This window comes from Equus przewalskii, chromosome 23 (genome assembly GCF_037783145.1).
Source record: "Equus przewalskii isolate Varuska chromosome 23, EquPr2, whole genome shotgun sequence".
NCBI lineage: Eukaryota > Metazoa > Chordata > Mammalia > Perissodactyla > Equidae > Equus > Equus przewalskii.
In genome coordinates, this window is record NC_091853.1 from 23,818,135 (window position 1) to 23,833,799 (window position 15,665).

The following is a 15,665-nucleotide window of genomic DNA, read 5'->3' on the forward strand; positions in this document are numbered from 1 at the left end:
AAGCACCTGTCATGTGCTGTGGGAACAATTAATTCAGCCTGGATATTTATAGGAAGGCTTCCTGGGGGAGGTGGCATTTGAGTGGGACTGTGAAGGATGAGGATTTCTCTAGGCAGAGAATGAAGAGTTGGGTGTTGCAGGCTGAGAAGAGAGGAAAGCTAAGACAGAGGTCTGTTCTTCCCCACAACCACTTCCCTAACCGTCAGACCTCTGGGCAAAAACACCCCACCCAAAGCCAAGCACAATTAGGGAGGCAAATCTATTTCTTTATGGAGAGCAGGGGAAGGGATCATATGTTGATGTGTAGTTTACCTCAGAGCCTACATGCCTGGCAGTTAGAAGATGCTCACTTAATATTTATGGAAGAATGGAGAGAACAGACCACATTCCCCAAAGCCAGAGCAGAGCTGCATCTTCAGTGCTGAAAACATGATTTGGGCACTCAAATGATCTCTTTGTGAGTTAAGGACCGGATACTCCCAATCTTGTGTCTGGTCATATTGCCATCTTTGCTTTGGCCTCCACGAGGCTCAGAACTAGATTCGTGGCATCTGTTAGAACCTTGCGGTTGGGTTTTGGCTGTATGTTATCTACTACCTTTCTTTCCCTTTGTCCTCATTTTCTTGCTGATGTTATCATTTATCTTGTTATGTTCTATGCACCTGAAAAAGCACCTTTGAATCTGTTGGTTTTTGAACTGAGGTGGAGAAAAAAAATTTTAAAGGTGAATAAAATAAATTGGCAAACACAGGAGCAAACCCAAGTAAAAGAAATATTGCTTACATAACAGCACTCCTCCTGGTGGAGAAGGTGGGGTGAGAAGGATGCACAAGAGCTATCTGAACAAGTGTCAGGGGAGCCAGGCAGAGGCGGAGGGCGCCTGCTCTGCTCCTGGGGCTCAGAGGAAGGAGCTAACTATTCACAGCTTCTCCAAGGCCTTGCCACTGGGCCTGGGGCTCACAGGCTAGAATTCCAGGACTCGCAGGCAGGCACAGGTTCCTGTTAATGTGGATATGCAGCTCTTGGGACCCTTAAATGAACTTAAGACAGGAACACGAGGGCGACAGCCATCAGGAGCGAATGCTTCAGGAAAGCAAAGATGAGTTGTCTGAAGAGATGTGAGCCAGACTGTCTTTGACAGCAGCAGCTGGTTTCAGCATGGCCTCCTGCCTCCTTCAGCATTGTTTTTGGAGAAATGGACAGCCAAGCCAACTGAAGGAAAAGTCAAAACAAAGTAAGTCCAGCACTGAAGCTTTGCTCAACGTACTGCAAAGGACAGACTCTGGGCCAAGCAGATCTGGAAGGAGCAGGAAGACGTATTCTCATTTATTCTCTCCCTCTGTGTGTCTCTGTCTCTGTCTGTCTGTCTCTCTCCCTCCTTCCTCCTGCTGCGAGGTTCCAGGCAGTCCTGGGCTCCCTCTTCCCGCTCTTTCTCGCAGCCCTGAGCCAGTCAAACTTCTGCCTTCAAGTGTCAGGAAGTGTCAGGAAGCAGGCCTCAAGGTATTGATTCGATATGAAAACTTCACTTGGGGTGAACGCCCCTTGCCTTGGTTTTACATTTAGCTCACTGAGTTCTGTTTTTATTGGTGGGTCATATTTTGAAGACAGGTGAATATCACTCATGGTTGATGTAGCACGACCATGCTCCTTTCATGGATTCTAGAGACTTAAGGTCACTGGTTTGAATGGTAGAGGTTTCTTTGTGGCCGCTTCATGCTTGTCTGTGCTCTTTGCTGCACTTGACAGTGTTTGTGGGCTGAGTGTTGAGCTCAGAGAGTAGACTCCTGGCTTACTCTCAGCAGTGGGCACTGTAGGCTATAAATCCAATTGGGGACAAGGTGAGCAGCTACCCTTCGGCTGTGATGGACAACAACATATGTGGGACTGTGGCTGTCCAGGTGAGGGGACACCGTCCAGGCCTGGGGCCCAGGGCTTTCCTCTGGAGAAACTTAACCTGCCTCTGAAAGTCACAAATTCTTCCCCGGGGCCTCAGGTGCACACTCCTTCACCAGTTGTTTATCCTGCCCCGACTGTGTGCCGGCCCTTGAGGTATAGTGTGAGCAGGGCAGGCAAAGTCCCTGCCTGTCCAGATCACAAGCTGGCAAGGACCTCAGAGGAGTAAACGACCACAGAGCTTAAGGGGTGCTATGATGAGTACTTCGTTGTTAGTGCCATCCAGTCGATTCCACCTCCTAGTAGCCCTGTGGACAGCAGAGCGGAACCCTGCCCTGTCTTTTGGTGCCATCCTCTCATCTTCCAGTGCTGTATTGGACAATGCTCCACTGCTGTTCATAGGGTTTTCATGGCCAATTTTTTCAGAAGTGGGTGGCCAAGTCCCTCTTTGTGGTCTGTCCTAGTCTGGAAACTCTGCTGAAACCTGTCCACCATGGGTGACCCTGGGGATATTTGAAATAACCAATGGCCTAGCTTTCAGCATCACAGCAACATGCAGCTGCCACAGTATGACAACCAACAGATGGGTTGTATGGTTCTCTAACTGGGAAATGAACCCGGGCTGTGGTGGTGAGAGCCCCGAATCTTAACCACCAGACTACCAGGGCTGGCTCATGATGAGTACTACTGGATGATAAAGAGGCGTAAGAGAGGGATACCCAACCCAGGTGTAGGGTGAGTCCAGAGGAGATGATAGTCTGAGCTAGGACCTGAAGGAAGAGTAGGGGCTGGCTAGGCACAGAAGAGGAGGAGAGGCAACTCAGGCCAAAGGAACAGCATGTGAGGCATCTCAGAAGCTACAGAGAGTCCGGCATGGTTGGGAATCTCTAAGAAGAGCAGCATAGAAAGAGCAAGTGTGATATGAGCCAGGTTCTGCAGGCCCAGGGCTGTAGCTAGTGTGCCCCTAACAGGCCACGGTCTGGGAATAGGAGTGCAATTTAGGGAGTTGAAGGGGAACCAGGCTTGAGCCCCTAAAGAGGGTACCTCCACCAGCCCCCAAGCTCCCCAAGACTTTAAGATTTACACACAGAGGCCCAGGTAAAAACCCCCAGTGTGACTGCCCAGCAAGATTTCTGACATGCCAGTATGATGGCATTTGTATCAGCCATGGTGTCTGGCCTCCTGTTTCTCCTCTATGGAGGGGCTGGGGCTGACCAGAGAGAGGCTGGCTTGACTAGGAGTTGACCAGGGATGAGTTCCATGGGCCAGGCACTGGAGCATCTAAAACAAGGTTAGACTCAGGGGCCAGAGAGGGAGACTGAGCCAGAACGTTTGTGGGAGAGCAGAATCTAGGATAAGCCAGATGAGCAGCATGAGGCCGGTGTTTAGAGCCAGCACTTTGAAGGGAAGCAGGTTTGAATTGTGGAGCAGAGGGCAGGGTCCTTGTGGTGACCTCTGATTGTCCTCGGGTCTCTGCAGAGGTGAGGATGGGCTTGCCTGGATGCCAGGGAGTGAAGATGCTACACTTCCCCTTCTACGTCAGTCTGGATCCCTGGTCGGGTCTGTTGACTCCCTTATTTGAACATGGCATCCTTGAAGGCAGAGTTTGTGCAAAGCAGCAGTTGTGACAAAAGGAGCCTATGTTCAAAGCTAGACAGATTTGAGTATGCATCCCAGAGCTGCCACTTATTAGCCCTGTGGTGTAGGCAAATGGTTCATCCTCTCTGAGCTTCATCTTCCTATTCTCTAAAATAGAGATAAGAATATCTATCCCACAGTGTGTTCAGGAGGACTAACCCACACAGTGATTGGACAGTGTAGATCCCATTATCTCCTTGTGTGCTGCTTCCCCAATGCTTGGCCACCCGGACAGGCAGTCTCTCTCCAGCCCTGTGTGGGAGGACTGCTGGGCTGGAGAGAGCCCAGGCACAATGTCTGCACAGCAGTCGGATCCATCTATCTATCTATCCATTAGCTCTGTCTATCTATCTATCTGTCCATCCATCCATCTGTCTATCCATCCATTTATCCATGCATCCGTCCTTTCGTCATTTATCTATCCCTCCACTCGTCTATCATCTGTCTGTCCATCTATCTATCTACCCATCCACCCATCTATCATCTATTTATCTACCCATCCATCCATCTATCCACCTCTAGCTTTCTGTGTCTATGTTTTTTAAACTAATAGGATTCTGAGTCGGACCCTTAGTTAACTTAGCTTCATGATGGTACCATCAGCACAAGTGATCTGTCTTATAAGTCTCTGTTTTAATTTGCTGGGGCTGCCACAACAAGGTGCCCCAGAGAGGCTGGCTTAAATAACAGAACTTTATAATCTCCCAGTCCCAGAGGCTAGAAATCTGAGATTAGTCAGCAGGGCTGTGAGGGAGAATTTGTTCCAGGCCTCTCCTCCAGCTTCTGCTGGTTGGTGGAATTCTTTGGCATTCCTTGGCTTCTACCGCATCACCCTGATCTCTGCCTTCGTATTCACATGGCGTTCTCCCTGTGCGCTTGTCTGTCTCTGTGTCCAAATTTCCCATTTTTATAAGGATACTTGTCATATTGGATTAGGGGCCCACTCTACTCCAGTGTGACCTCATCTTAACTAATTACATCTGCAACTATCCAGTTTCCAAATAAAGCCACATTCTGAGGTACTAGGGGTTAGAGTTTCAACAGATGAATTTTTGAGGACACAATTCAACTCATAATGGTCTCCCTCTCTTTTACCCAGCTGCCTGTACATTTGTGACATGGCTGTGTAGGGTCATGGCCACAGAGTGAGGTGGCGCTTGCAGAATTTGTGTCAAATGAGTACCTAGAGCTTAAATGCACAACCTTGACTTGCTAGGACTTAAAAAGTGAGTGGTTAATGTTATCTACTGGATCTCATCATTTTGAGTTGTTTGTGGCTTTCTCCCCCATGTATGAAAGAAGGAAGAGTACCAGGATACCCTTAGTCTACACACCCCTCCCAGGCACTACTCCAGCTCCTGGTCTTGGGCCTAAAACACAAGTACCTCCCTGACTTTTGTCCTCCCTCCCAGGGAAATGAGAATCGTGCTGGTGAGAGGAGCTTGGAGACTGTTAAAGTAACCAGATAGAGACTTTTCATTTTGGAATTGGGACTCTGAATGTTGTAAGGTGAACAAATGTTCTAGCCTTGCAGGAAACCTTTCCAGAAACTAACCTAACCCTGTTCAAATCACTCCTTATTTCACCCTGCAGCCTGTCAACTTAAAAAGCAAATTTACTTGTTATTTTATCCTCAAAATGAGTTTATTCTGGAATAGCCAAAAGAATTGCAACTCAGGATGTGCATGCTATGGCAAACCATGGGCGAATCCAGAAAAGAAAGGAGGGGAGCTGCTTTTACAGGGAAAAAGGGAGAGTAGGGATGGGCTGTTCTAAAAGGAAAGTCCATTGGGGGAAAGTAACAGTTCAGGCAGCAATGGCTTCTCATGGCTGAGCTGTGGCGTTTCTCATTGGCTGGACTGTTACCAGGTGGGGAGAGAAATCTTCCTTCAGTAGTAAAGTAGTTGTACTTGTGGTGGGAGATGCAAGCCTCCCTCTCTTCCTATTTGGTGTAATTGATGATGTATGATAGGGCATGAGAGCTCCCCCTACAGGCTATCCCCACTCCAATTTAGCTGAGGTTTCTTTTATTAATTTCCACAAGCCTCAGCACCTGCGCCTGAATCGGTAAGTGCATTGAGAACGAGTGAGGTAATCCTTCCTCCTTTGGTCTTTCAGTCCAATAACTCTGCAAGAGTAAAGGAACTGAATATAATCCGAAAATGATCAGTAAGTTTAAAGGGTCAAATCATGGAGACTGTAAATATGAAAGCTGTTTATTAACTGTAACAGGGTAAATGGAAGATGTAGTGATGTTACTGTTTCATTCAACATCCAGGTACAGAAGGATATGTTCTACTTCAGAGGCTCAGGATTCCTGGACGGTGCGTTTCCGTGAGTGGAGGAAACCTCAGGTCCCACGTGTGATGTGTGTGCTGGGCTTTGGTGCTGCTGGGTGCAGAGGCCTCTGTGCTGTCCCTCACAGCAGGGGCAGCTCCTGTCCACTCCAGGATAAGTGTGGTCTTAGTGTCAGACTCTTAGGAGCACACAGGAGCCCGAGCACCTTCCTACTTCCCCATCGCTGTGCACGCAGAGCTCACCTCGGGAGAGCTCCATTGGTTGGGAAGTCCCTTCTCTTGGCCTCCACAGCTCCCAACCCCCAGCCTTTTCCAACCCCACCCTCCTCTCAAGAGTCCTGGCTCTTTCCCCAAAGAGCCACAGTGGACCTTTTAGTCCTTCCGAGGGAGCAGATGCCTGACTTTTCAAGGCTTGAGAAGGGAATATCTAACTGACTCTCAGACAACAACCTTTCTTTTTGCTAATGACAGCTATCACTCACTGCACACATTTGATATAAAATTAATGATTCGTTGCAAGAAGGAAAAATCCTTCCACCGGGGTGGGCAGGAAAAGGAGTGAAGCAGGCAAGGACCACTGAGAAAGCCTTTCTGCCACCCTTGTGTGCACTTCCGTGTGTCCGTGCAGGAATGCTGTGTTCCTTTGTTCAGGAGACACTTACTGGGCTCCTGCCACATGCTCAGACTTGTAGGGATGCTGAAATGAATCAGACACAAATCTTGCCCCGGGATTTGATAAATTAGTGGGGAGCTCTGATATATACATTGAAGACAAATTTAGAGCAGAAAGCGTTGTTTGTTACTAGCGCAGAATCAAGATTGTGCTGTGTTCAGGAAAGAGTTGAGCACCTCTGGCTGGGAGGCTCTAAGAAGGCTTTCTGGAAGAAGCGGCATTCTTCAGGCTTTGCCAAATGGGCATAAGGGAAGGGAGAGCAGTCCACTTTGAAGGAAGCATGAATGGCTCTGGAGTGGGAGTGGAGGGTGGGCACAAGGTGTGCAGAGTCCTTCTCTGCCTGGAGAGTCAGGGCTGTGGCAAACACGCATGATGCTCCAGGCACTGTGCTGTGTTTATGCATCTGTGCTACATGCTCTTGTGTCCGTGTTTACGTGATCGTGTCCAGTCTCATCATGGACCTGAATCACACACCTGTTTAGCTTGAGCTCACTTCACAGCGGTTGGTGGACAAAAAAGCAGGCCCCGTTTGCAGTTCTGTGAAAATCGTGTCTGCCTGAATACATTCATGTGACATTTCAAAGGAGCCCAGGGAAGGCCACTTTTATTTGTTCTGTCCTAGGATGAGAGGCATTGATAGCCCTTTTATAGGCTCCGAAGGGGAGGGAATGGCCTGGCTGTAGGAGTTTTATCTTTATTAGCACTGAGGGGCTTTTTAGAAAATGCTCCTGCAGACAGGCCACATCTGGATCCCTGGGCTCCAGCAGCTCAGTGAAGACAGTCAATTTTCCCCCGTGCAGCCTGCTGGCTTCCCAGCCGAATGCTCACACTGAAGCTTTGCTGCCAGGAACTCGGATCGGGCAGCCACTTTATTGACCATGTGAAAAAGAGCATGGGGGAGTGCAGCAGAGCTGGGCTTGTGTTTTACTGCCAGTAATTGCTTGTGCTGGCCCTGTCCTTGAACAGTTCTTGATGTAAATAGCTCTCTATGGGAGCAGAGTCTGGGTCAAGCCAGGGTGAATGCCCGCCTGCCTCATTATGGGCAAAGGCCTTGTGCTTCTCAGTGCCAGGGGCACGGGGACAGACACCTCACTTCGGAGATGGGGTAGGGGGCCTGGCTCAGCCATGGATTACCTAGCACCCACTCCCACCTCTCCTGGGCATGGCTGCTCTTGCCCACCTACCAGACTCCTCTCAGATATTGGTCAAGCAACAATGTATGTGGAAAGCCGACCTCGGTTCCTTTTCGTACCTGTCCCTGCACATGTGACCTCCTCCCCCTGCAGCTCTTGCTCTTTTCTGGGACCATGACTTCCCAGAGAGTAAGTACTATGTTTTCTCCTCACACGCATCCTTCTATGAGGTGCCTGACTTAACTCGGGTTCAGTATGTGTTTGTCAAACGTGAGATGAGAGAAGGAAAGCAGGAAATGCCAATCAGGGACCTCCCCAGGGCTCTGGTTCTGTCACTTAGCACTGCCATTCCTTGAGCCTCAGCGTTCTCATCTGTGAAATGAAAATAATAGCATCTACCTGGCTGGTGTGTGAGGATTAGCCACCATGCTTAGCATAAATGGCTCATATGTGTTTTTTCTGCCCTCCATCTACTTGATAAGAGGAATGGCCTAAGACTTACGAGAGCTGGCTGGGTCCCAGTTTAGGCTGCCATCCTGGCTGTGGGGCCTGGCGGACACTCCTACCCCACTCTAGGCCTCGGTTTCCTCATCTGTAATACAGAGAAGTTGACAAGTGACATGTGAAGCCCTTTCCAGCCCTGACAGTTGTGGTTCTAACTAAATCATTAGGTATCCATCACCCAGGTTCTGAGTCACCAGCCATGGCTCCCATAATCCCAAATAATGGCTAAAGCAAATGTCATTTTCCTTTGACTGTCAAATGCTCTGCTTATTTTGTGGTAGATTGTATTTTCCACACTGCATTTTGCTCCTGCAAATACTAAAGGTTTTTTGCATCCCCTGAGCACATCGATGACTATGGGTAGGGCAGGGGCGACAGCAAGCTCCCCACCCGACACAGTCCTGGTTGTGAGTGCTGGTGTCTGAAGTCTGTGGAGCTGATGGCAGCGAAGGCCAAGTGAGTCTGGAAGAGGCACTTCCCCTCCTCCTGTTTGCTACAGAAGGCTTTGTGGAAGAGGGGAGATTTCGGGATGAATGGAAATAGTGACAAGGAGGAGTAGAATTAATTGGCAAAGGGACAAGATCCGGAGCCCAGCTGTCTTGATTTAAATCTCAGGTTTACCACGTAACCTCTCCAAGTCTCAGTTTCTTCATCTGTGAAAAGGGGCTAGTGATAGTACTTACCTTAGGGTTATTGTAAGGACTAAATAAAATACAACATGCAAGGAGTAGAGGGTGCATCACCTGGCTCTTAGTAAATGTTCAGTAATGTCTTGCTGGAGCAAGACACAGTATAGCCTGGGAGGGAGGAAGTAAGGAGGTATGGCTGACCATAAGGGGGTGAGTGCTGGCAGGATGGAGGACCCTGACTCAGAACTGTGGGGCAAGGGTATCCCTGGGGGGAGGGTGACCAAGGAGAGGAAAAATGATGAGGGCTGAGTTGACAGCCCTGTGATCTCTCTTCTGAGCACTTTCCGTCTATTATGTCTTCAGAGCAATCCTATCAGTTGGGTTTAGCTTTTTCTGTTGTTGTTATGGAAACTGCTGCCAAATTGGTTCTGTGTCTGGGCCAGGGTCCCCGGCGGACACCTCTGGCTTAAGTGGAACTAGAACTCAGCTCTCCAGCATCCAGCCGCCAGCTCCAGACACTGTCACTGTCACTCTGATGGATGCTGCTTGGTTAGCCAATCATACACCTCAGGAAGTTCATTGTCTTTGCCTGGCCTTAGACCTCCATGCATTTCTGGAGGTGAAGGTTAAACCCCCAGAGAAGAGGGACTTGAGAGGCTTGCAATTCTTCTCTGCCAACTTTGTCAACTCCTCAGGTGCTCGGGCAGAGAGTCTGCCAGCTGCAGGAGAGTTCAGATCTGAAGACTTAGAAGAAAGAGTCTTTGCACCCAGGACCTGAGCTGACTATACCTTTCCCCTGGAGAGGCTGGCAGGTCTCACCTATTTCAGGTACTTCTCAGCAGGTGCCCTCTACTTTTCCCTCCTCCCAGGCCTGGCAGGAGATGACATCTGTGGCTTTCTGCAACATTCTCAATGCAATGAGATAAATTCCCAAGTCCAGAGCTGGCACCGCCCCGCTTCCCAGCCTTCCCTCTCCTCTCACTCCTGCCTGGGAAGACTCAGACCAAGCCCCTCCTGACCTACTTTCAACCCCCCAGACCTCTGCCTACTGGGGAGGGAAAGAGAGTTGGAGTTTTCAGCCTGGCAAAGAGAAGGCTTCTGAATGAATCATTTGCTGTCCTTGACTTCGCAAAGTATGTATAGGGAGAAAGGGCACTGACCACTTGCTCTCCATGTCTGTGAAGGAATGAGCAAGTGGAACTGGGTTTAAATAACAGCAGCCAAAACTGTGTGTGTATAAAATTGACCACTGGATGATTAAATACAGAATTGACTCTGTGGACCTTCAAGAAAGAGAATAGCATTTAGGGTTGGAAGAGCCAGAGACCTTGCTTGTCCCAGTCTCTCTCCGCATCTGTACAGAATAAGAATACTTGCCCCACATATGCTGCAGGGGCACTGCGATCTCAAAGGAGAGAGTGTGTGCGCCAGCTTTCTGTCAGCCACAAACAGGGAACAAATGTCAGTTGTCATATTGTTAATAATGGCTGGCGTCATGGCCGCTTGCACTGAATGGTTTAGAAGGTCACTGGCCTGAAGACAGGACTGGACCAGGTGACCTCCTGAAGTCCCTCTGATTCTAGCATCACTCTCCTGGCTCCTCTGCCTTTGTTATCAGAGAAGCCCCGGCTACTGGGAAACAAAGGAGGAGAAATGGGAGTGAGTCTGGCGGAAATGCTGTGTTGGGGCCTGAGGTCTCTAATCTTTGAGGCTTAGAGATTGTTATTAGAAATAAGGTTGATAACTTAAACATTGAAATGGCCAGGAAGTCAAGAATCTTCCTATTGAAACATCAGGCATTGTGCTGCTCCTGGCCCCTCCCTTCCCTTAGGCTTCCCCGAAGGGGGCAGGAAGGGCCCTTGCCATTGAGACTTGTTCTCAGGTGGCACCAGAAGCTTCCCCTACCCATGACCCAAGGAGATTGCATTGTAGTGTCTGCCCTGGTCCGGGGCATCTCTCCCCACCGGGTGTTGCTTCCTTAAGCTGACAGCTGGGCGTCAGTTATTGGCAGTCTTGGCAATCACAGCGTGATGCGCCTCGTCTCTCATAGGGATGTCTGCTGACTGGGTGCACTCTGCACTTCAACCCTGGAGCACATCTCTGAACACTGACCACCCCTGCCTGGAGCTTGGATTCCTGTTGCTCATCTGAGCTGCTGGCCTGTGCCCTCCTGCTTTGGGACTGGGCCGTTTCACAGCAAAATGAGAAACTAAGAACACAAGCCCAAGATTGCAGGTTTAGCCCAAGAATACACCCTTATCCTTCAAAATTAGGTGTTTAATGAGCACATGCTCTGTGTCCTGCCCTAGGCCTGGAACTGAGAGGGACACAAATGTGAGACGTGGTCTCTGTCCTCAGAGATCTCGTGGGAGAACTGGGGTGGCAGCATTTAATCTTGTCTTTTGTAGAAGCATCAGTGAAGAAAAACATAATGACGTGATCAAATATATGTTAATAATATTAATAGATAATATTTATTAATGCATACTATGTATGTGTTAGGCACTATATGTGCATTATGTCTTTTAATCCTTGTAATAATCCTATAAAGCAGGTAAGCACTATTATTAGCTCCATTTTACAGATGAGGAAACGGATATTCAAAGACATTACAAAAATTTGCCAGAGATGTATGAGAACCCTTGTTTCCCCACACCCTTACCAACAAAGTGGCTTGTCAAACTTCTGGAGTTTTACCTATCTGATAGTGGGAAAAAATGGTATCACAGAGTCGTTTAATTTGCACTTCCCTTATTATGAGTGAATGTGGCTTTTTTCATATGCTTAACAGTCATTTAAATTTCCTTTTCTGTGACCTCTCTTCATATCCTTGTCCATTCTAAAAATTGGAATGTTGGGGTTTTTTTCTTATCAATTTCTAGAAGCTAGTTTTTATAATAATATAAATACAAATATTTTCCCATTTTATCATTTGTCTTTTAATTTTGCACATTTTGTCTTTTGTCCTGCAGAAGGGATTTTTATATAACCAAGTCATTATTTTAATTTTGTAGCTTCTGGATTCCAAGTTGGTTATAAAGGGCTTCTGGTGGTCTCTTTAAAAATTAAAGTAATAAAATTGTATTAAACATGGGGCATTAGACCTAGGCATCTATTTCTTCTTTCTCCTGAAAACCCTATGAAATGATACTAAAGAATTTTTTTAAAGAGCTAGAAACCCATAAGGACAAAAAAATTGAGAAAAGAGAAAATAGCAGATGAGTGATTTCAACGAATTTTTAGCAGATGGAAAGTGGATGGAGGAATGGAAACTGACTTAGCGAAGTGGAGGAAGATGCATCTGAGATGCAAAGAGGGGCTAAAGATGAGAAAGGAGCCATTTTTTTTCTCTTGTAAAACCCAAGAAAAGCTCTGATCTTAGAAGCACAAATCAGCATAGGCTGGGAGGAAGGTGATCTGCTCCACTGAAAACCAGGGAGTTGCTGTAAAGTCTTCATCCGGATGCGGAGACCTCGAGCTCCGCATCTCCACCTCATGCAACCGGTGACTGCAGAGATAATGCGGGGATCAAAAGAAAAATGCCTCAAATAAAGACATAAAATATATGCATCCATGAAACAAAACAGGATGCTATAACAAAGAAATAATCAGAAGATAAGCAAGAGCTCTTGAGTCTTAAAAAGTAGGCTAGGAGAAAATTTAAAACAATAAAAAGCCTGGAAGATAAAGTCAAGGAAATCTTTCAGAAGGTAAAAGAAAAAAGAGGGGGAAAGGTGACAAAATTGAAACATCAATCCTGCATTTCAACCTATAAGAGTTCCAGAAAGAAAGAAGATAAAAATTGGAGTGGAGGGGTTGGCCCAGTGGCATAGCAGTAAAGTTCACGTGCTCTGCTTTGGCGGCCTGGGGTTCACAGGTTGGGATCCTGAGCACTGACCTATACACCGCTTGTCAAGCCATGCTGTGGCAGGCATCCCACATATAAAACAGAGGAAGATGGGCACAGGTGTTAGTTTAGCACCAATCTTCCTCAGTAAAAAGAGGAGGCTTGGTTGCAGATGTAAACTCAGGGCTAATCTTCCTGAAAAAAAAAAAAAAGAAAATTGGAGTGGAGAAAAAAGAAATATAATATAAGAACACTTTTCAAACTGGAGAACGAGAACTCTTAGGTTGCAGGTCGTCAGGTGTTCAGCTCTTTGAGTAAAAAAGACCCACACCAAAGCATGTTGTTGTGAATTCCTAGAACTTCAGGGGTTTAAAAAAAAACCCTAAAAACTTCCACAGGGATGTTAGACTCAAAAGATTAGTAATCAGAGTGCATCTCTCAATGGTAATGCTGACATATAGAAATTAGTGGAGCAATACTTTCAAAATTCTGATGGAAAAATATTTCATCCCAGAATTCTGTACCCAAACTGTTAGTCAAGGGTGAAGATAAAGACATTTTTAGGAAAGCAGGGATTCAAATGGCTTTAAGGACATCTTTTTCTGGGGAGCCACTAGAGGATTTGCTCCTACAAAATGAAGAGGAAACTAAGAAAGAGAAAATAGTAGCTATAGGACAGCAGTGGAGGGAGATCCTAGGCCTGGAAAGGAGCCAGACCAGATTGGAGCAAGGGGACGGAGGGTTCGAGGAGGAAAAAATGAAACTAATGTACTTATATTATTAATGGGCATATTATAGAGGTATTAGAACATATCAAATAAATTAGTGATGGTTTCATGGACAATCAGGCCAATAAAGAAAAGATGAGATAATGATTAACTCCAGGAAAAAGAAAAGGTTGTATATATATAAAAAAAATCCTGTCCAAGCATAAGTGACAGTGCCAAAATTCAAAGCTGAGGCTGCCTGATCCCGAAGTTGGGTCTTGGGAGCTTATAGGAGAAAAAACCTCCTGCTACAGAGTAAGTCTGTGACCTTAGTAAGCCACTCTCCCTTCTGGGCCTCAGTGTCCTCACCCATAGAGTAAATGGGCTATGCAGAAAAGCACAAACCATGATGAAAAGATAGAAAAATTTGATCATGTCAAAGTGAAAAATGTTGGCATGACAAAAGAGACCATAAAAAACTATTAAAAGGCAAAGCTATGGACTAGGACAGCAGTTAGCAAACCAGCACGACCCAAATCCAGCCCACCACTTGCTTTCATAGCTAAAGTTTTATTGGACCGTACCCACTCCCATTCATTTACGTTTTGTCTGGCTGCTTTTGCACCACCAAGGTAGAGTTGAGTAGTTGTGACAGATGTGTGTCCTGCAAAGTAGAAAATATTTACTATTTGGCCCTTTACAGAAAAGATTTGCCAACTGCTGGACAAGGAGAAGATTTTTACAATGTATGCAAACAGCAACAAATTAAGACCTAAAATGTATAAGGAAAGCCAACAAATCAGTAAGAAAGAGACAAAGAGAGAACACAATTAAGGTGGGATGAAAGGCACGAGGTGGTGATGTTGAAACCCAGGCAGAGTGCCTTTGAAGGAGTATGGGGCGTTCCTGGGCCCAGGTGTGCTCCAGACCCCAGCCTGGGACCTCCCACACTTGTAGCCAGAGGGGCCCGGGTGAAAGCATAAGGCTGACTCTGGACACCCCACACCTGCTACAGGGAATGTGGCAGGAATTTGTGAGTTCTGCCAGTGGGCAGTGAAGTGTCTGTTTCTCATGCCAAGGACAGCCGTGCTTCGTCCCCCGCTCAAAGCTTCTGTAAGCCTCTGATTTGTTGTTCTGGTGGCCTTAGGGGAGAGTCTAATTGTTGCAACCATTGCATATAAAAATATGTGTCCTGTGAGCATTATCTTTGGTGGCTTGTCACTTCCCGACTTGCCTTAATTGGCCCACGTGTTAGATGGTTGATTTTCAAAGGGCAGCAAGTAGGGATGGGGACTCTTCTAGGTGGGAGGGGGACCCGGGACCATCAGCTCCCTGCTCATGCTATTCCAGCCAATTTAACTTAATCCTGGGAGTCACCACTGAGGAGTGGCCGAGTCCTTGGCAGCTGGGCAGAAGGAAAGCCAATTAAGTCTGGGTTTGTGGGCTCACACTTAGGTTCAATTCCCAGCTCCACCAATTATCAGCCAAATAACCTCTGAGCCTCAGTGTCCACACTCGTGAAATAAATGATAATTGCAACTCAGCTGCCAACTCTACTCATCTGGTAAGGTTGATTTTTTTTTAATCCAGGGAAAAAAGCCTGTGTAGGATGTGGTCCATTGGTGAAGTAATTTTGAAATATCACTGAAAACTGGGCATGGGTGAGAGGAGCAGAGGAAGGCACGCAGGAACTCGTGGGTCCTGCCAGTGGTGGGCAGTAAAACTCTTCAGCCACCTCTCATCCAACCCTCTCATTCCCACTTTTTTCCTTTGATTATGCAGAGTGACTTTCCCCTCTGCCTGGGGATCAGCCTATCCAGGCCTGAGGGGCTCCATTCCAGCCCCAAAGACAGCTTATTGAAGCTTCTCCTCCACAGAGCGGGGCTCTCTCTTGGCCGTTCTTGTACTCACGTTACAAAGGCATTCCTCTGCCAGTCTTGATCTGAGCGGCTCTGTGTCTGCAACTTGCCGTCGTCTGCCCCTTTGGCAGGTGGCAGGACTGCCCCTCCCACTGAACCAGTGGCACGTGAGGGCCACATTCGCAGTTTGAGGAAGGTGAGACCTCCAATCCAGGATGGGGTGGGGCAGAAACTGCATTTACTAAGCGTCAGGGAGTGCCACGTGTTGTATATACATTAAATCTCATGTAATCCGCACCCCATCAAAGGGAGCACATTGTTCTCTTTATACTGGTTACAAGAAGGGCACAGAGACAGACCCACTTTGGGGAGGAGAAGGTCCAAAATAGGCAGAGAGTGCAGGTAGAGATCTGGCCTGGAGACTTAAGTTTCTATTGCATGGTTCTGTTATACAGTAGGCTGGGAGGTGAGAATGGGGAAAAGGA

General features: G+C 47.3%; 1 protein-coding gene across 5 annotated transcripts in view; it reads left to right on the forward strand.

Moving 5' to 3' along the window:
• Positions 1-15,665, forward strand: part of KCNH1 (potassium voltage-gated channel subfamily H member 1) — a 362,772-nt gene that overhangs the window by 324,798 nt on the left and 22,309 nt on the right. The window contains exon 11 of one of the 5 annotated variants that reach the window (XM_070591291.1): positions 5,810-5,855. The exons of the other annotated variants lie outside the window; for them this stretch is intronic. Coding sequence (XP_070447392.1) covers positions 5,810-5,855 — 46 coding nt within the window. The remainder of the gene's footprint in view (positions 1-5,809; positions 5,856-15,665) is intronic. 5 annotated transcript variants of the gene reach the window in all.